This window comes from Peromyscus maniculatus, chromosome 3, assembly GCF_049852395.1.
Source record: "Peromyscus maniculatus bairdii isolate BWxNUB_F1_BW_parent chromosome 3, HU_Pman_BW_mat_3.1, whole genome shotgun sequence".
NCBI classification, from domain to species: domain Eukaryota; kingdom Metazoa; phylum Chordata; class Mammalia; order Rodentia; family Cricetidae; genus Peromyscus; species Peromyscus maniculatus.
The window spans coordinates 142,087,090-142,108,576 of record NC_134854.1 but is presented as its reverse complement, the minus strand read 5'-3'; the positions used below and the strand labels follow the sequence as shown (position 1 = coordinate 142,108,576).

The window sequence follows — 21,487 nt, the reverse complement described above, 5'->3', positions numbered from 1 at the left end:
CACTGCTGCTGCACACAGGGGACAGCTATAATGCTTCATTCTCCCCACCCTGTCTGTCTGGAGAAAGTTTTATCTAGGACTTGGGGTAACACCAGGGCCTGGTGCTGTACATTCTCATGGTATCTTATACTTTATTGCAGAACATATTCTTGGTTTACAATTAAGTTTTATAGTTGGTGACTGTAGCACACAGTATAGAAATAGTCTCCGATGCATATCTGGCACTTGGTAGGAGTTAAATATTTTGGTGGGCAGGAGAATAATGCAAGAAAGATGCCTTGTTGGGCATGGAAATAAGCCCACCAACAGGTCAATAGATTTGGAGAGTGCTTCCCATGAGTGCTGATGCATTTTAGTAGAACAAGCTAACTGGGAATAAGATGGAGTCGTGTGGGAATCAAGTTTGCTTCCTCTGGCAAAGAACGTTAGTCTCTGAACTTTTTTATTCCAAAGAAGGTATAATAATGATAATGATAATACATACTTCATAGGATTACTGTGAAGTTTTAATAAGACAATACATATGAAGGATTGAGAACAAGGCCTTTCAGAGCAGTCAGATACTGTAATATTGTCCTGTTAAAGAAGTATGCTGTTAATCAAAGAAGTACCATGCACTAGCAAGAAGAAATACTGGGAAAATATTTTATAGTGTAAATAGTAGCCTAAAGCTAAAGCTCTATTATAAATTAAAATCCTCAATATCAATTATAGGAAACCTAATATGTGTGTGTATATATCTGTGTGTGAGTGTTTCTGTGTGTGTGTTTGTGTGTGTGCATACCTGTATGTCTCTGTGTTTATCTGTGTCTGTCTTTTCTAAATATATCAGAAATGTTTCTCAGCTTTGAACTATGTGTTTTTGTTTTCCTTCCAAAAAATTATAAAACATTGAATTTTTTTGAAGACAGGATGTGTATGTATATATTCCTGGATGGCCTGGAACTTTCTGTGTAGCCTCAAACTCACAGAGATCCTTCTGCCTCTGTCTCTAGGTGTTGGGATTAAAGGTCTGTACCACCATGTGTGGTTGCAGATTGAGTCTTAATCTAGAATTTTGTTAGAGTCAAGAAAACTAAGAGACTTCTCATGTGGCTGTTTTTCATTGTGACTACTTAGCTGTTCAGATAAACTTGAGGGTTATCTTTCACTTTGGTTTTGTTTCTTACCACTCCTTTTTTCTTCTAGTCATTTTCTTTTTTTAAAAACAGATTTATTCTTTTGAGGAAGTCCTACCAAGATTCTGCATAAATAGCATTAAAATTACAAAGTGTCCTTTGCTGTTCGTTGTAGAGCAGAGGATGATGGGAAACAAGATGCAGACTTTACTAGCACTAGAAGGTCCCCATTGCCTTGCTTTCGTAAGGAAAATAGTCTGTGGTTGAGTCATAATTTTCTCCTTTTTTGTTTTGTGTAAAGTTTATTAGCTTGTGATTTAAGTAAAACATCTGGTACTGCTGGCATCACCTACTATCAGACCTGAGCTTTCTCCTTAATTTTACTGTAGACAGTTAAGTTATATGCTTGAATCTCAGTTCTGACAGGGCTTTTTGAATGTTTATCTTAAAACTTCTGCCTTTCAAAAACTGTGCTGTGACCCGAAGCACATTTAAAGTAACGGAGAATTTCTTAATTGTTTAGCATAAGATTTGTCTCTTCTTTTCCTTAGCTGTCATACTTTCGTTTCTCAGTGACAGTGACTCAGTATGGTCGAACAACCATTGTGACCATTGTGTCGTAGGTGCTAGATAGCCAGGTTTACTAGCTGAATATGTTCTCTTAGGTTGCAGAAAGGAAACAGAAAACAGGATAATTTGGGGGCTGGAGAGATGGCTCAGAGGTCAAGAGAGCAAATCAAGTGATTAGCTGGAACTCCTGGTTTATGGGTATTATTCTTGCATTGTGCATAAAAATGCATTACAGCTTATTTGAAGGTGCTGGAGTGATGGCTCAGCATTTAAGAGCATTTGCTGCTTTCATAGAGGATTCAGGTTTGCTCATCAGCACCTACATGGTGGCGCACAACTATCTATAACTTCAATTCTGGTGGATCTGACGCCCATTTCTCACCTCTTCTGTCACCAGGCACACACATGGTACACATACAGACATGCAGGCAAAACAGTCATACACGTTAAATAAATAAACCTAAGAAGCCAGGCGGTAGTGGCGTACGCCTTTAATCCCAGCACTCGGGAGGCAGAGGCAGGCGGATCTCTGTGAGTTCGAGGCCAGCCTGGGCTACAGAGTGAGTTCCAGGAAAGGCACAAAGCTACACAGAGAAACCCTGTCTCGGGGAAAAAAAAAAAAAACTAAGGAAAAAAATTTTAACTTACTTGGTTATATGTATGATCAGAAGCAGAAATACCTTATAAACCTAGCACTGAGATGAGTGGGAAATTTTAGGCATTCTCTAAGAAAATTGTACTTTACTAATGCAGGAAACTCAAGAAGTGAAAGTTCTGAACTCAAGTAGAACTTGTCATTCAACATGGTAGATGAGATGTTAGGAAAACAATATCCAAATAACAGTTGAAAAGGGTCTGTGAAATACACATTTATGAGTCAGTAAGATAAGGTAAAAGAGTATGGCTTTAGCCTTTAATCTTGATCTTTATTTGACAATGAGAAAGAAAGAATCTAGCACAACCCAAGGAAGAATAGCAAATAGGCAGCAAACCTTCTAACCCTGTTTTTTCAAAAAAGCAGCCCACAAAGCCCACAGGTATTTCTGTGAGCTGGGAAGGAAGGAAGGGTACCCAGTGGATGATATTTAGAATGCTTGCACTCTGTAGCTACTGGTCCTGCAGAGTTAAAACGATAGATGTTTTTGCCAGTAATTTGAACATTTAGAGTAAATTATCTATGCCAAGCAAAATAGTACTTGGCAAAGTTTGTTCAATAGGAGAAAGAAAACCTGAAAAAAAAAAAAGAAAATTAAAACTTTCCCACAAATATCAAGTCTAGAGATTTATATTGGTGTCTGAGAAAACTTAATGGGAACATGGCTCATTTGAGGACCTAACTAAGGTCAGCAGTTACTTTGAAGATTGTTCATTTGGCAGAGCCAGAATTAGTCTCAGCCTGTGTCACATCAGCTAACAATTCATTGCTCAAGGCAACTCAAGTAGCCGAGCCAAAATCAAGGTCTTCTGTATGCCAGGAGGCCATGGTAAGAGTGTGGGTATGCTGTGCACTATTCCTATAGAGGACTGGATAATTGGGACCACTAATTCAATCTACCAGTGATGCCAAGTAGGAAATATTATGTGAATTTGTGTAAAGAAAGGATTTCTTAAACAGATTATAGTAACAAATCTTAGAATAAGTGCTTGATAAAATATGTTCATATACTTTATCAAAAATGAAAGACAAAAGTAATAGATAAGCTCTGAACTAGGAGACGAGATTTGTATGAGTTTAGCTCCGTGAAATTTTAAAAAATAACAAAAACATGCAGTTAGGGATAAATTAGACTTGGAATTCCAAAGAAGAAACTACATAGGTGGTCCTTAAATAACTAAAATATCTTTATCCCCATAGATTAGTATTAAGATAATTGTACATGGGCCGTGGATATGCTCAAGTGGTAAAGGCACTTGCTTCCGAATGTGATGGCTTGAGTTTGCTCCCTGACTCATGGTGTAAGGAGAGAACTGGCTTCCCAGACTGTCCCCCGAAGTCCACACCTGCTCTGTGGCATATGCTCCCCTCAAAAATAAATTATTTTTTATGAAGATAATGGAGGAAGTTCCTAAAAGATAATTGAGAAACTATATTGCAATAATGAGCTATATGTATCTGCTTATGTTATGACAGGTATTGCATGATATTCTTGTGATGGCATGCTGTCAAGAATGAACAAAAAGTCAAACCCCAATCTATGAAAATCTTCAGGTTTTACCATTTATAGGAAACTTGAAGTTGGGAGGAACACATTATGTGACACTGTAAGAAAACTACCAAATAAATCAAGAAAGTATTGCAGATTGTGCAGGTCATGGGATGTCATCTTGTCAAGGTTCATGGCATGGGAAATTACAACTGTAGAGGACTAGGACTTTTGTCCAAGTACTAGTCCAAAGAATTTTCTTTCTTCTGTGACTCGCCTTACTAGTACTCATTTTAAAACAAAACAAATAAAACAATAAATCTGTTGACCATAAAAGTTAGCATTTATCTTTGGTCTCTGTTTCCTTCCCTGGATTGACTTGTTCATCATTCTGTCAGTACCAATCCTGAATCCTCTTAGTGCACCTTGAAGTCAAGAACTGTGAATCATCTGACAGTTTTTGTCTTTTTCAAGATGATTTTGACTATTCTGACTTTTTTATTTTTGTATGAATTTGAGGATCAGCTTACCAATTTCTGTAAAAAAGTAAAAACATGTGATGTTGCCATAAATATTTTATAGAAGTTGTAAGTCAATTTACAGTTTTGTCATCTGAACAGTATTAGGTCTTTTGTTTCATGAAGTTGAATGTCTCCTCATTTAAATCATCATCAATTTCTTTCAAGCTATTTATAGCTTTTATAATACATTTTATGTTTCTTTTGTGAAATTTGTATCTGTACATTTCACTCTTTAATGCTGTTTTAAATTAAATCATTTAATTTTCATTACTCTATATGGTCATATAATTGGTTGTGTGTTAATCTTGAGTCCAGTAGCATTGGTTATAACTGATTTTTTTCATGAATTTCTTAGATTTTCCTTTCTATGCTATGTCTTCTTTAACTAGAGATATTTTTGTGTTCTTCTTTCCCATGTGGATAACTTTTTAAACGTGTGTTTGTGTGTTTGGTTCGGGTTGGGTATGTGTGGCAGTATGTGTGGAGGTCTATGGAGTCTTTTCTCTCCTTCCACTTGTGTATGGGATCCAACCAAGGTCATCAGGCTTGTGTGCAAGCACCCTTACTTGCTGAGCCATCTTGCTTGTCTTCATGTGGGGAACTTTTAATGTTTTAATTAATATCCTTTTTGAGAATTTCATACATAAGTACTGTATTTACACCATTTCCCTTTCCCCTGCCTTCCAGCTCTTCCCATAAATTTATAACCTCTTATTCATTATTACTCTTTTATATATGCAGGCATACATATAAATTTATAAATAAAACCTGATGAGTTATTTTAGTGTTGCTCCTGTGTACATATTTTTAGGACTTACTGCTTGGGATCAGATACCTATCAGGGGACCCATCCTTGGAGAAGGCTGACTCTCTCTCAGCAGCCATTTATTGCCTGTAGTTTACTCTGCTCTTTTGTCCGTCACCTCCATTCCAGTGTGGAGTCGAATGATGAAAGCAAGCATTCCAGTCTTAGAGGGAACACATTCAGTCTTTCATCATCTTTCATTTGCCTTTGTCAATTGAAGAAGTTCTAGTCTTAGATTTTAAGTTGTTTTTATCCTGAAACAGTTAGAAATTGTCATACTTTTCAAAAATCTATTGAGAATTATTTATTTTGTACTGCATTTTGTTAACATGATATATTACATTGTTTGATAGTTATATGTGAAGGCAACCTTGCATTCTTTAGATAAAGTCCAGTTTTGAGGAGTCTCAGTCTTCATGTTTGGTTTTCCAGTTAAGTTCTCTTTTCTCCGTAATTTAGTCTCCTCTCTCCCTCTCCTCTTCCCTCCTAAGCTTCTCTCGGTGTTAGGTGGTAGATGTTATTTTTCAGCAATTCTTATTCTCCTTGCTTTCTAGCACCAAAGATCATTTGTACATTTCTCACCCCAAACCTGGAATCAGTTATCGTTGTGTCCCGCCTCCCCACTCCCCACCCCCGTGCCCCATGGAGCCTATCTATCGAGTTAGTAGTAAACTACAGTTGACACACTTGTGGCTGCCATCGCTTTTTGTGCATGTGATGTAATGCGTAGCTATTTTGTTCTTGATTCTAGGATATAAACTCACCATTTCCCCTTCTGGGGGAAAAAGGGAGCATGATGGATGAAACAAAGTCAGAAGATTCCATTATCAAATTTATAAACTGATAAAAATAGGCAGTGATATACTTGGAAATATATGCATGGAGTTTAAAAAGCAATGTAGGTGGGCTGGCAAGACGACTTAGTAGGTACAAGAGATTGCTGGCAAGCCTGACAAACTAAGTTCAGTCCCTGAAACCTATAAGGTAGAAGGAGAGAACAAAGTCCCACAAGTTGACTTCTGTGGTGTGTGTGTGTGTGTGTGTGTACATGCACACACCCAGGAAGATTAGGAGTTTAGATGTGTGTGTATGTGTGTGTACACGCACACACACAGAAAGATGAGGAGTTTAAGCCCAGCCTTAGTTACATAGTGATATTTCAGGCTGATATCAAACTGTCTCCAAAAAAGGGGCAGGCAGGAAAGAAATAATACAAATTAAGAATGCTGATTTTTGTTTTTTAAAAACTTGTGGGGATACAGTGAAATAACTGTACTTAATCTGTTTAGTGGTAGGTATGTTAGTTTTCTACATGTGGGGGATACATTCTAAACTTGTCTCTAAGGATGTCTGAACTGCAAACCATACTGGATGCATACAGTAAAGTTTAATTTATTTGTTAGGCACAGTGAGAACATAACAGTAATAAAATCATTAGAACTACATACTGTATTAGAAGTTACATGGATACGGCCTCTTAGTCTTTCTTGCTATACTTTTCCTTGAAAGAGAACACTTTACATCTTTTCTTTGTCTGCATCACTTTGCACTTTAGAGCCATTATTAAGTAAAAATAAACATTACTTGAACACAAGCACTGTAAGAGCGAGTCAGTGGGTTGATCCCGGAGGCTGCTGCTGAGTGACCTGAAGGCAGACAGCAGACACAAATAATTAGTAATTCACAGCCAGCTGGAGAGAGGAGGGTTGTGAGATTTCATCATACTACTTAGACTAGTGCATGATTAAAAAGTTTCAATTGTTTATTTCTGGAATTTTCCAGTAGATAATTTCAGACTACAGGTAACTGATACGACACAAAGCAGAACCATGGAGAAGGGATAGATGTCTGTTTTGCTGTTATTCTGGAAAATACATATAGGGTCTGGTCTTTATATCAAACAAAACATTTCACATTTCTCATTTCTGAAATTTGAAGGTAATTGTACACAGTGAAGGACTATTTTTTCGCTACCTTATGTAGTTATTCTTTACTTAATTTCTTATCTTGTCTAAAAGTAGATGGGAATATTTTTAAACCAAGATCTTAATTTTTGTGCTGTTAATAGCATTAAGTAAATTAGATACACATAGTCATAAAGTTAATTTTGACCATTGCAGTGTATGCAGAAATCAGTGTATATGATTTATAAATCGAAACGTGTATAATCAAGAGTTTATAAAAATAGAATTATCTTACCACTTTGATGTAGACAGACTCTTATGCAGGGCATAAAACACTCCAAGCATATAAGAAATAAGAACACATTTATTGTTGGTTAGTGGTTTCCAGCACTTGGGAGGCAGAGGCAGGCGGATCTTCCATGTTTGGGCCAGCCTGGTTTACAGAGTAAGTTTCTGGACAACCAAGGCTACAGCAGAAAAACCCTCTCTGGAAAAAATAAAACTAAACAAAAACAAACAAAAAGCTATGTTTAGTAAGATCTCCTCAATTTAAATATTCCCTATCAAAGCATCATAGAATATGTCTTTGTGTTTTCACAAAGTAAAATATGCAGTTAGGAAAATTATGGCACTATAATCATACCATCGGTATGGATGGATCTTAGAAAAAGCCAGATAATTATATGCTATATGATTCTATTTGCAAAGTTAAGCAAGCAGAATAATCAAGTTTGGAAAAACAGAATGCTAGGCTACTTTTTATCTGGAAAGGGATATAGAGGAATTTTCTGAGTTGCTGACAGTGTTCTGTTTATTAATCTACGTGCTAACAAGATGCATTGACTTTGAATAGATTTTTCAAGCTATACATTTATTGTGTATCTTACTGTATTTTGCAATTCCATAGAAGATGTACCAAAAATTGTTTAGCTGCAAAAGGATATATGTAGCTTCCTTTTGTGTAGGGAAAGGAGGACTTGAATGTTTACATACATACAAAAAAAATGTATAAACTCTTTCTAGGGTATATAAGAAACGGATATGGAATGGTGCAATACAGGATGCCAGGGAGACTTTGGAAATCTGTTTAGGCAAGGCAACAAATGCTAATAGAACAAATACATCTTGCTCTTCCTGTGTTAGAATACCTGTACATGGTGCATATTCATTCACCATTGATTTTGTGGTTATTGTAAGAGTCTCCACATAACATATTTACTCAATTTTAGAAAGATTTACATAATCTAAATGGATAGAATGGAGGTAACTCTTATCAGTGGTTCCCAGAAAGCTGAGGGTAATATATATTCATGTACAATTTGCAGATGTGAATATGTGCCCAAGGAGATCCAACCATTAGGGCAAGGATCATTTTGAGCTCTTGGGAAGATATAAAAGTAATGCAGGTATCCAAATGCAAAGATGCTTTAATTGCTGTTGAGCAGCAGATTTGGTTAGGTACCAAGCACTCACCTGAAGGAACCTGTGAACAACTCTGGTGTGCTTACCGTAGGCCTGTCCCCAAATAGCTCTCAGTTTTAGCACAAAAAATTGGTTTGTGTGGGAATGAGTGAATGACAGAATCCCTGCCTCTCTCTATCCTCTTCTCCTTTTGAAAAGATTAGTCATCAGCATGATAGATACTAATATAAACTTTGGTGCTCTGTGCTTACCTGTGAGATCACTGTTTGGTGATAGCATGCTTTCCTCAGTAAAGTTTTTATTGAAGTAATTCAAATTTGAATAACCAGAATGAGTGAAAATGACTTATGAGGTACAGACCTTCCTCTCTGTGTTTCTTCCTTTCTCTGTATTTTAGCATTCTGTATTTTTGTTGCCTTGCACATATCTTTTGTTTGTTTTTATTTCTATCAAGGCTTCCCCTTGCCCAGATCTTTTTAAAGCATTGTGCCTCTTTTATCTGATCATATATTTTTTGATTTACAAAAGAAGAACTCTCTCTTATTTATTTATTTGCTTGTTTGTTTGTTTGTTTGTTTGTTTGTTTTTTAAGGCAGGGTTTCTCTGTGTACTTTTGGTGCCAATTCTGGGACTCACTCTGTAGAACTGGCTGGCTGCGAACTCACAGAGATCCACCTGGCTCTGCCTCCTGAGCACTGGGATTAAAGGTGTGCACCACCACCACCTGGCAAAAAAAAACAAAACAAAACAAAAAAAACTCTTTAATGGTGTAAACAATAGAACTTAATTCAGATGTATAAAAACTACTCTGTGTACTGCCTCTTTTACTCAAGTTTGTCCTTTATTTCATAAGAACTTTCTATAAGTAATTGTTATTATTTTGTGCTTTATTTTTTACTTTTTTATTTGTGGTGGGTTAGTGTATGTGTGATTACGGGAGTGCACACATGCCACATTTGGAGGTCAGAAGACAGACAACTTTGTAGAGTTAGGTCTCTCCTTTGACCTTTATATGGATTCAGGGGATTGAACTCAGGCCACCTGGGCATCATTAGGGTTATGCAACAAGTACTTTACCAGCCGAGCCACCTTGCTGGGCCTATTCTCTCTCCATTCCTCCCCACTCTTAAATATTTCTTATTACATTAGAGTATTGTAACTGAAAGTTTTTCTGTGTCACACATGGTCTGCAGCCACTCAGACCCAAGTAAACACACAGAAGCTATATTAATTAAAACTGTTTGGCCATTAGCTCAGGCCTGTCCCTGACTAGCTCTTATATTTAAACTAACCCATTTCTGTTAATCAATATGTTGGCACATTTTCTGTGGTTTTACCTGTGTGCCATTACATGCTGCTCTCTGGACGGCAGGCTAGTCTCAGCCTTCCACTTCTCAGAATTCTCCTTGTCTGTTTATCCCGCCTATACTTCCTGCCTGGCTACTGACCACTCAGCATTTTATTTATCAACCAACCAGAGCAATACATTCACAGCATACAGAACATCCCACAGCACCTCCCCTTTTCTGTCTAATCAAAAAGGAAGGGGTTAATTTTAATGTAGTAAAATTACATATAACAAAACAGTAATCAAGCAAGAATTACAGTTATAATTTCTAGTCTATTTGCATTTGGCAAAATTATAGAAAATATTCTATCTCTCCTATATTTATGAGTCTAAAGTTTTATATCTAATTTATCTTTTATTATAACCAAGGAAAATTATAACTATCTAGTCTTCAAATACATCAAAGACCTCAGAAGGATACAATATTACCTAAGTAAACAGGAAGAGCAACTTCCAAAACTCTGGAAATGACAGTGACAGCTGCCTACCTGGACAGTCATCCAAAGTTCCTCTGTAATGTTGGGGCATCCATCTTCAGCCTATAGGTTTAGTCTCTCAGTCACTTTTCTCTGTGTCCTGTAGAATGTCTGACAGTTTCTTCTGCAAAGCAGGAACCCGAAGGACCATTTTGCCTTGCAAAGTTCAGTGGTCATCTTCCTATGGGTCCTGCATGTCCAGTCGATACAACATTTTGTCAAGCAGTCCGGGCAAGAACAGTTTCTTGCCCAAATGGCTATTTTTGCCATGAAGAAGATGAAGTTAAAACCTTCCTTTTAAAAAACAAAAAAGAAAAGGGGAAGTGCTGTGGATATCACTCTGTATGCTGTGAATGTGTTGCTCTGATTGGTTGATAAATAAAATACTGATTGGCCAGTAGCCAGGCAGTAAGTATAAATGGAATAAACAAACAAGGAGAATTCTGGGAAGGGGAAGGCTGAGACAGCAGACACCAGCCTGCCCTCCAGGGAGCAGCATGCAATGGCACACAGGTAAAGGCACGGAACACATGGCAACATATAGATTAACAGAAGTGGGCTGAGTTTAAATGTAAGAGCTAGTCAGTGGCAGGCCTGAGCTAATGCCTGAGCAGTTTTAATTAATATAAGCTTCTGAGTGATTAAAGCGTCTTCAGGGTCTGTGGAGCTGGGCAGGACCAGAGAAAACTTTAGCTACAAAGTATGGGATGGGATGGATTTGTGTTGTTATTGTTGTTTGTTGGGGCCTGAACTGACAGTCTTGGATAAGCCCTCTACCCCAGAGATAAATCTCCACCCATGTTTATTCTTGATATATACATAGTCAGATACAGTTTAGAAATTTTTGATTTCTATGATCATGTGTGTCTTCCATTTTATCAGCCCAGGAGTTGCCCATGGCCTAGCTGCACTCTCTGTTTTTGACCATGGTGTTCTTCTTTCTGTATGTGTCGTAGGTGGAAGAGCTATTGATGGCCATGGAGAAGGTGAAGCAGGAGCTGGAGTCCATGAAAGCTAAGCTGTCCTCCACGCAGCAGTCCCTGGCAGAGAAGGAGACACATCTCACCAATCTCCGGGCAGAGAGAAGGAAGCACTTAGAGGAAGTTCTGGAGATGAAGTAAGTCCGCACCATTGTGCTTTGGCCTCCACTTGGTTGAAATACCTCAGCTCATTTATTCTTGTATCTTTGTGCATTACCCTGTTACACTTAGCCTGATCATACTGCCAGCTGATTTCTCCCTTCTAGAACCAATTTTGTCAAGCATGGCACAAATCCTACCTCAAACCAATTTTTTTTTTCTTCTTTTGCACCTAATTTTAGAGTGTTATAACATGTATATTTTTGAATTGTTCCCTGCAATATTTAAATTCATCTGCAAAGATCAGGTCAGCTGGGAAGAGGCTATTGCTTCTCCTGTCTTATTACCACCTGGAATCTTAGACATCTTAAAAAGTTCTTATTCTAGGACCACAAAGTGGCCTCCCCTGTAAAGGTACTTTGTGAATCCTGATGATCTGAATTCAGTCCCTGGACCCATGTAAATGTAGAGGGAGAACCAGTTTCACAAAATTGTCTCCTCACTTTTCATACATGTGCTTAGGCATACATGCGTACACACACAAAGTATATTTTTTTTATTAAGGAAATCACTGTAAGCATTTCCAAATGTATATAAAAGTAGAATAATATAATTTCCATAGACTTACCATTGATTTGATAATTAATATTTTGCCACACTAGTGGCAATTTATAAAATTGTCACTTTCAGCAAAGCTGTATGTCATTTTCCTTCTTGAGGAAATCATGTAGGTTCCTGAGATTGAAATCTGTATCTGCTAATACATTCCAGTTGTTCTTTGTATACTCTGTGAACTGTTGTTAAAATCAAATGTGTCTCTCGTGTCTCTTGAAATCCAGGGCAGGACTGTTTCAATGACAATGAACAGTTGTCACCCCATGTGTCGCACTCCAGTGTTCTGTGGAACACCACGTTTTCGGTGCTGTCTTTACACCGGACACAATGTCACTCTGAGTTGTCTGTATTTGTTCTGGCTCCTTTCCTCTGTTGTCTTACTCACTGGTCCCTCCTCTCTGATAGGGCTCTATTTTCTCTCACGTGATTATTCCTGGCCTGTCATCGTCTCTATTTACTTCAATACCCAGTCTCTCTTAACTAAAATAAGTTATTTCCCACCACTAGCAGTTTAAGCTGTTAATGTCTCTTTTCTGTTGCTTTGAACTGTGATCCATTGTGAATACATGGAGCAGATGTGTCTGTGGTGAAAAGCTATACATACGTTATTAAAACATGTTTAAATTCTATATTCTGTAGTTCTCTGAAATGTTTGAAGACCATCTATCTAATTAAAATATGTCTGTGTTTGACCTTGAAAACATACCTAACATCACTATAAGTTTGATGACTAACTGCTAACTTGTATTTCTTCATTTTCCTAAATAGCTTTCAAGGACTAGAACTTTACATTATATTTTTAAGTGAGCTGCATAGGTACAATACCTTAAACAAGAAATAGAAAGATATAATATAACAAAAATAACCTTAAATTTTTATCAGTATACAAAATATCTTAAATAAGAGTAGAAACATATATACAGTATAACAAATATAACCTTAAATTTGTATCAGTATATAAAAATCTATACCATTTTAATAGTTGCTTTTTTAGTTTGAAAGTAGATTCAATAATTTACCCTTTTATCCTATCATTTCTATATCCTCCCCTTTTTCTTCAGAATGAGATCCCTGAATCTAATTTCCTTTTAGTTTCCTCCCTGACCATGACCAATAACAACTTGTAACCAAGCCCCCTAAATGATGAGAAACATCCATCAAAGAACCAAAAAACACCCATCCTACTTCTTGGGAATATGGACATCATGTTCTTAAATTTACTTTCTGCTGAGAGTGCAATGGCATCTTTAGGGGACCCAGAAAAAAAAACTGAAATAAAGATCAAGTCCCCGGAGAGCTAGCTGTTGTCCAGTCTCAGTGTGATGGGAAAGTGCGGGGCTTATCTGAAGTCCTGGCCTAGTAGTCTATGAGGCTGGACCATCTTAGCTAACCACCTTGAAAGTGTCCTGAGCAGTTTGTAATCCAAAGCAGATCTTTGAGTGGTGTTTGTCAGCTTAGTGGCATTACCACAATCCAGGTGGAATCGTTGTTATAGGGCCCATCATCCTTTTGGAGACTTCAAAGATCGATGTTAGGAATGGTCACAGTTCACTGTAGAAAACGTAAACATTTTAAATGTCATATACAGCAGATCTTGGAGAGGTTAAAGGACCGCAATCTTTTTTTTTTTTTTTTTTTTTTTTTTTTGGTTTTTCGAGACAGGGTTTCTCTGCATAGCTTTGCGCCTTTCCTGGAGCTCACTTGGTAGCCCAGGTTGGCCTCGAACTCACAGAGATCCGCCTGGCTCTGCCTCCCGAGTGCTGGGATTAAAGGCGTGCGCCACCACCGCCCGGCCCGCAATCTTTTAAATACATCCAGGATATACAAACTTAGTTCCTAGTTATCTGCTTCATACTCAAGCTCAAAATCACATATAGGAAGCTAGATGAAGCCTATTTCCAGAATTAGTTAGTACTCTATATTACAACAAAAGGTTGAAATATATGTGTGTGTTTATATGTGTGTGTGTGTATCATATAAATTTTGAGATAATAAGTTGTACCTTAAGAAAAGTTTTAAAGTATCAAAACCAAAGGATTATGAGATTAGTGGCAATAGATAGTCTCTTGCTTTTGGTTTTCTTCTGTCTCATACCATGTAGCTCTTCTGACATAAGACAGAGACCTTGAATTTTCCTTTATCAAGTACGCCTGGGTTTAGAGGAGAGAGTAATGCTTGAACTTCAAAGCCAGCTTTAAATTTTAATTGAGTTGGGGCTACAAAACGACATTTGCCTTATATGTCTGTAGAGAAAAGTAGAAACAAACATTTTGGATGATTTATGAATTTTTTTATTATTTAAGACCTTTATTAACAGGTGCTTGCAGTTTGTTGACTTTTTTTGTTTTTTTAAAAAATCAAGTTGTAAACTTTTATTACAAATTAAAAATGAAGTTCTTAAAAATCTCAACTTGACCAGATATGAAACAATTTAAAAACCATTAAAGGTGTATTGAGAAAAACCAGACCTTTTTTTAAAAAACACATTTGTCATTACCAAAAAGAGACATCTTTAGGTAAAAATAATAAAAACCCCATGCTGCATAGATAATGCAGATAGTTCTAGTGTATCTGTTCAACGGGCAAAAAGCAAGCACTTCAGGTCTTCAGCTCCAATCTTTGTTCATTTCTTATTGCTGGAATTTCATATCACTTCTTCTTGTTGGATGACCAAACCGGATGATGGTAGAGATGGTAAGCCGGCATTTACTCAGCCGCGCCCTGCTCAGCCTCGGGAGCGGACCAATTCTCAGCTGGTGGATCGGCTGCTTTTGTCTCTTTGCCATCTTGTGGTTTAGGGTTCTCTGGGCGTCTGCATCGGTAATTGAAGTTGAGGCGGTACCAACATTGAGGTGGCTGCTGACCTTGGGTCTCATCTCCTTGATTTTCCTTGTCCTCTCATTGCCATCCTCTCTAGGCTGTCTTTGGCGAGGAGGGCCCCTGCGGAATCGTGGTCTGTAACCCGATACATATTCTGTCTCACTGGTCTGCCTTGCTCCCCTGCACCCTGGTTGTCAGCACCCCTCCATCACTTCTCCTTGCACAGGAGGGTTGGAATACTGTGGTCGACGCCCATAGGGTCTCCTCAAGTAGTGCGATAGGGCCGGCGTTGTTGGGCTTGGCCTTCAGGAGCGCTTCCCGACCCCACGTTCTTTTCCCCACTCTCACTATTCTGGTAATTTTGCTGGTAATTGCGTGGAGGACCCTACGACATGGATAGCGTCTATAATGTATTGACTGCCTTGAACTGGAACTCCACCAGGGCCTGTACCATTGGCTGCCTCCGCACCCGTTTCTGCTTCAACAACATCAAACTCCAGTCTCTCCATCTCCCACACTGCGAAGGAACTTCCTGGGGTTATTCTTCTTTATGGCAGTCCGGTGTACAAATACGTCTTCTTTGGTGTCATTCCTGTTGATGAAACTATCCGTTCCTTACATTGAACCATTTTACTGTTCCCAAAACCTCCGTCCCCGCCACTCCCTGCGCAGCTGCCCGTGGAGCCGGGCTTGGTGTCAGGGGCGCTGAGGGCAGCTGCAGGTGGGTGCTGGGTCTCCTCCTGGCTGCTCATGTTGCGGTGGTGGTGACTGGGGTGGGTGGAGACCACGGCTGCGGCTCCTCCCGGGGTGTGATGGTGACTAGGCCAGCGGCGGTGGGGCTCTCCGCTACCGATCGAACTTGATTTATGAAATTTTTTCCTGTTGGAAATGTGTTATACCATATTTACTCCTTTCTTGGGACATTTTCTCTGGATGATTTGTCCTTCTTTATATATCTTATTTTTTCAGTGGACTTCAGATTCTTTAGATAGATGTTTTTATTCTCTTGGAAAGACAAAAAGAAAACCTTGCCCCAACCCTAACTTTGGGGGGTTTCCCATTTATTTGGGAGGTTATATCTTATCTAATGAAAGACATCTGTCAATCTTATAAGTTAATTTAGATGGAATGGCCATGCAGTTGATGAACTATTGCCTTTCCTAATCAAGAGGTTTCTCCTTTTCAAATCTAATCTTTATCAGTCTTAATGGTATCCATAGCTTTTCTTTTCCTGTGGAAACAAAAACAAAACCTCTTTCCCAATGTAACACATCTCCTGGTTTCCATTCCGTGGTCAAAACATCTTTAAAGTATACAGGTTGATTTAATTGAGTTTTTCCATTATCCAATGTTTCTCTCCAGCTCTCCTTTTCTCTTTAGCATTAAAAATTTAAAGAAACATTGTACAAGCTATCTCTGAGGGTCTTTATCACCCCCTTTTGTTTATTAAGCGTGTCTCTTATAGTGCGATTAGATCTTTGTATTACTGCTTGTCTTTAGAATTGTGTGGTATACTTGTAATATGCCTTAAATTGTAGTATGCAAAAAGCTGTTTCATTTTACTAGAGACATATGCTGGATCATTGTCAGTCTTAATTTGTACAGGTATTCCCATGATCCCATAAATTCTGACAAATGTGTAATTATAGAATCAGCCTTTTCAGAACTCAAAGTAGATGCCCATTGAAATCCTGAATAAGTATCTCTAGTGTGGTACACATACTTTAATTTTCTAAACTCTGCAAAACAAAACACATCCATTTGCCAAATTGCATTTTTTAGATTACCCTTTGGGTTACTTCCTGCAGGTAGTGTAGTTTGGTTATAGAAAGAACAAGTAGGACAGTTCTTTATAATTTCCTTGGCTCATTGCCAAGTAATAGAGAACTCTTTCTTCAAACCTTTACTATTAACATGGCGTTTCTTATGAAATTCGGAAGCTTCTAGCACATTTCCTAGCAGTAGCTGATCAATTTCATCATTACCTTATGCAAGAGGGCCTGTATGGGATCGGATGTGGGATAATATATATAAGGGATGATTTCTATTCCTGATTTTTTTCTTGTATTTGAATAAATAACAAAGTTAATTCCGAATCATTTGGAATAAGTTTCAACATGCGAAAACAACTCTTTCTGCATATCGAGAGCCAATAGCTATATTAAGAGGTTCTGGAAAATCTCATAATACACTAAGAATAGCATATAATTCTGATTTGTGAACTGAATCATAAGGGCTTTGAGTCAGTTTACTTATTTTTCCTGACTTATTACCTGCTTTTCCTGGCTTATTTGCATCAGTATAGAATGTAGGGGCTCCAGAAATTGCTGTTCCATGTACAATGTAAGGAAGAATCCAATTAGTTCTCTTTATAAATTGAAGTCTCTTGCTTTTGGGATATTTGTTGCTAATCTCTCTTAAAATTTCCACATATTACTTCTCCTATCAAAGTAGCATCATAAGCATTAGATCCAGTATCAACCTATTTCTAATCCATTCATCTGTTGGTGCCGGATCTTGCCTTTAAAGGCCTAATCAGTCTTTTGCATTCTGAATTAGCATTTTCAAAAGCCAAAGACTTGATTAATTTTTGTCTAAATTCTGGATCTGATTATCATTCTATTTACAGCTGAAGTCAATCTTTGTAAGAAAGCAATGATGGCTTCTTTTGTGTCTTGTATAATTTTTCAACCCTGTCCCAAGCATTCAGAGTTGCTGTTTGGCATAGCACCAAGGTGTGATCATCAAATCTAGACTGTCTTTGCAAATCAGCATAATGGCCTCCGAGGAGCTGGTCTTGGGGAATTTTTGTACTTCTAGCTCTGTCTTGTTGTTCTATTACCATTGTAAATGAGGGCCATCTTCCAATATTTCTGTAGCTAAATCTCCCCAGTCTTTTGGGACTTCTGTTCAAGGTACCCATGAATTTAACATCTGCTTCACATAGATGAATGCATACCATATAACACGACTGCTTCTTTAAATCTAAAACTTCTATAGGATTCCAGTGAGCTTCTGCATAGTCTTGGGGTTGTCTGTCATCTGGTGGTCATGGTAACTGGATAAACTAAAGTTGGTATTCTAATTAGTGTGGGCTGCTCCACTTCAATTTCTTAATATAATAGTGTGGTAAGTTCTGCTCTAAATTCCTATGTCTGTGTCTGAATATTTTTCTTATTTTCATAAGTACTTCTTTCCAAGGCATGTATCTTATCAAAGTTTAATTATTTTCATTAGCAAGCCTTTTTAAGGCTTGTATTTTATCAGTAGTCAGTCTTTCTAAAACTTGCATCTCATTAATAGTCTTTCTAAGGTTTGTATCTCATCTGTCAAATTTTCGTATTTGGCACCATTATCAAACCATTTCTTAGGGATAAAATATGAATTACCAAACTGATAATAATTAAACTTGGTATTTTGTCAATCTCAGCTAAGTGATTTATCTCTTCATTCATATTTTGCATTTGCAAGCCATCCATAGTAGCACTAAACAGGGTCTTAACTCCCTGCATTGTGATATTTTCTATTCTTAACATGGGAAAGATTCCCGCCCACCCCACTTTTTTTATTTAAAAAACAAACAAAAAAACAAAAACCCTAAATTTCCCCTTGAAGAATTCCCAGGTGTCTCACCAGGATGGTGTAGCCAGAACTGTGATGGTGTGGTGGGGGGCTAATCAGCTGCAGTGAAGATGTTCAGCTGTGCCCATAGGGAAGGTGGGCTTGGCAGGGTGCCCAAAGCCATGCTAATTGCTCACATGGGCTTGGGGCCATTTTGGCAGTGCTGGAGGGGAGGGAGGTGAGCCCTAGGAGAAACCTGCTAGGCTGGAAAGCATTGTGGGAGGAGACCAAGCTACCTGCCACTGGAGGGTCACATCCAAACAGAAGATACCAGCTCATGGGACAGTGGGGATGAGGGAGCAGGCTATGGCAGTGCACTGCACAGTCTGAAGGACAGAGCCAGCTGGCAGTGGGTGGCTGTGGGCTGGTGCAGTTGTGGCTGCTTCGACACCTAGTTGTGATCTAAGGCCATGTGTTGGGTACCAGATAAAGCCTTAACCTAAATTGTTCTAGTGTTAATAAAAACTTGGGAGCTAGAAATTGAGAAAGAAACCTGATAAATCCAAGGAACAGTGGAGGGGCAATCACTTAACCTTATTCACGTTTTCCCATCCCAAAGCCCTGGAAACCCGCGCCACCCCCCCCCACCCCCGCTTCCTGTCACTCTTGATTTGACTTCCTCAGTTTTCCCAACAACTCTGACTAATCCCCGCTCAGCCCATCACTACCTCCCTCCTTGATTCAAGGTGGCTTTAATTGGCACAGCTGTGGGATGGCAGTGCAAACAGTTCTCCTGTGACAATCTTCTGTCTTCACACCGCAGTAAGGAGCTTGTCTAGTGCTCTCCTACTAAGCATCTGATTTTTCTATGCCTAACCTCCATCTAGAGCGCCTGTAAAGAAAATGGTGGTTCTTAACAGGTCTCTCTCCAAGGGACTGTAGATCAGCCCGTGTGCTTCTCCCAATAGTACAAAGCACCAGTTGTTAGTATTGTTTTCGTCTACAGCATAATATGAAACACTTAAGTATTTTATAAAATGTAGATTTCTAGCCAGGGGTAGGATGTGCATATTGGTTCATGCCTTTAATCCTAGAACTTAGAAGACAGTGGTAGACAGATCTCTTAAGTTCTGAGCGTGAGACCAGCCTGGTCTGCTAGGGCTATACAAAGAAACCCTGTCTCAAAAAAAAAAAAAAAAAAAAAAAAGGAAAAAGAAAAAAAAGAATAAAAAAGGGGATTTCTAAAGTTTAGCAAAGAAATACAATGATTTGGAAATTCTCTATTAAAAACTGCAGTTAATCAAGGTTGAATTGTACACAAAACAGTGTAGATGACAGTAAACTTTCAGTTGCTGTTATGGGGTATTTATTAGAGTGGCTTTCAAGCCGGTGGCCAGCTTGTCCAACAGTAACTGTTTCCCAACAGAAAGTCGAGGAATCTGATAATTGTTCAGTTCATGAGGCTATATATGTCCGCTGACTTCGGTATACACTGGAACACCAAGGAATTTGGTTCTAATACCAGCAAAGAAGTAGCTCAGTTGCAGGATAGATGAGCCAGTGAGAGGGAGAGAGAGGTCAAGGAGCCAAAAAGCAAAAAGCCGCTTCTTTAATGCCCTTTATGTAGGCTGCCCCAGAAGGTATGGCCCAGATTTAGGGTGGTTCTCTCGTACCTCAAATGGTCCAGATTAAGGGGTGGGGTGGGGTGGCAGAGTAGGGTGTTTTACAACCTCAAAAGATCTAGACTTAAGGCAAGTCTTCCCACCTGAAATGATCTAATCAAGGAAAATCCTTCACAGGTATGCCCAGCTACTTGGGTTTTAGTTGATTCCAGCTGTAGTCAAGTTGACAGCCAAGATCAGCTGTCACACAGTCAGAGCCTTTCCTTTTTCTGTCTGGACTCCTATTCTTTACATGTTGGGTCAGTACAAACCATCCTGGCTGTAGTGCATCTTTTCTGAGAATTTGCTAAGAATGTTCTTTGTTGCTGTTAATTTATGTGAGGTTTATGATATGTGTTTCTTTGCACTTAATGACTAGTAGGAGCATATCTAAGCAGTAACAGAGAGAGCCTGGATGTGAGCTCTGGCTCTGGCACTCATTAACTCTGTGACTTCAAGTTATTTAGCCTCTTTAGGCAGCAAGTTCTCATTTTTAAAGTGATAGCCTTTCATAGGAAATGATCAATGGATTGCTTACATAGACTTGAGAACAGCTTCTTGTATAGTAAGCAGTTAATAGTAAACTTTTTAAATTTTTTCTTGGTGATAATTCATAGGAAAAACAAAATTCTTTTAATCTATTAAATTATTAATAATTGAGCAAACAAAAAAGCTTTCTCAGTATAACTAGAGGGCATGAAGTGTCAAAGAAATAGAGGGCACTGCCCTGAGAAAAGGGCCTGGCCACGCTTTTGTGTAATTCTGTACCCAGCGTGAAAAACCGTCTTTCTCAAGAAGACAGCAGTGACCCACTTATACGTAAAATTCTTCAGTAAAGCACTGGAATTGTCCAGTTTTATGGAACAATCCTGGCCTCATCAAACCAAGAAAAATGACCTAATATTCTTTTCCATCTCTAGCATTTATGATTATAACTTTGGAGCATCTGTTACAGATAAGTGGCAGCCATGAATTGGGGAGATGTAAAACTGCAGTTGGTGGCCTGCCAGTTCTTCATTAGGAACATTTGAGCTGGTTAAGCAAACCTAAAGAGAAGGAACAGTTTTTATTTGCAAATCCCACAATGGTCTTCTTTTCCTTCTTATGCTGTGGTTTTGTTAACTACTATTTTTCATTACCCTTTTATTTTGGCCTCTTTTCCCCAAGAAAGAAAAAAGAATGAAAGGAGGCGGCTCAAAATAATAAAGTACTAAGAGTAACGACTATAGTAATTTTAATTCTAAGTTAAGTCATGGAGATTCTAAAAAGCTGGTGTAGTCTCTACTCTGAATTCATTTAGCATCCCCCTCTCTCTTAGTAGTCAAACAAAGCTCAGAAAACCCTTTCATTTTTTTTTAAAAAAAGGATTTATGTTTATTTTCTTGTTATTTGAGTATATGTCACATGTGGGTAGGTCTGCAGATCCAGAGCTTCAGAATTTTT

The 21,487-nt window shown here is 38.4% G+C and overlaps 1 protein-coding gene and 1 pseudogene across 11 annotated transcripts in view; one reads left to right on the top strand and one right to left on the bottom strand.

The window, feature by feature from the left end:
* Positions 1 to 21,487, top strand: part of Erc1 (ELKS/RAB6-interacting/CAST family member 1) — a 332,548-nt gene that overhangs the window by 167,625 nt on the left and 143,436 nt on the right. For all 10 annotated transcript variants that reach the window (XR_013050122.1, XR_013050121.1, XR_013050124.1 and 7 more), the window contains one exon: positions 11,265 to 11,425. Coding sequence is in view for 6 of the 10 variants with exons in the window: in XM_076567798.1 (XP_076423913.1) it covers positions 11,265 to 11,425 (161 nt within the window). In the remaining 4 variants the exon portion in view is untranslated. The remainder of the gene's footprint in view (positions 1 to 11,264; positions 11,426 to 21,487) is intronic.
* On the bottom strand, positions 14,289 to 19,560 carry LOC143272491 (Y-box-binding protein 1 pseudogene; annotated as a pseudogene). The gene has a single exon (XR_013050118.1). The product of XR_013050118.1 is annotated as a Y-box-binding protein 1 pseudogene (transcript).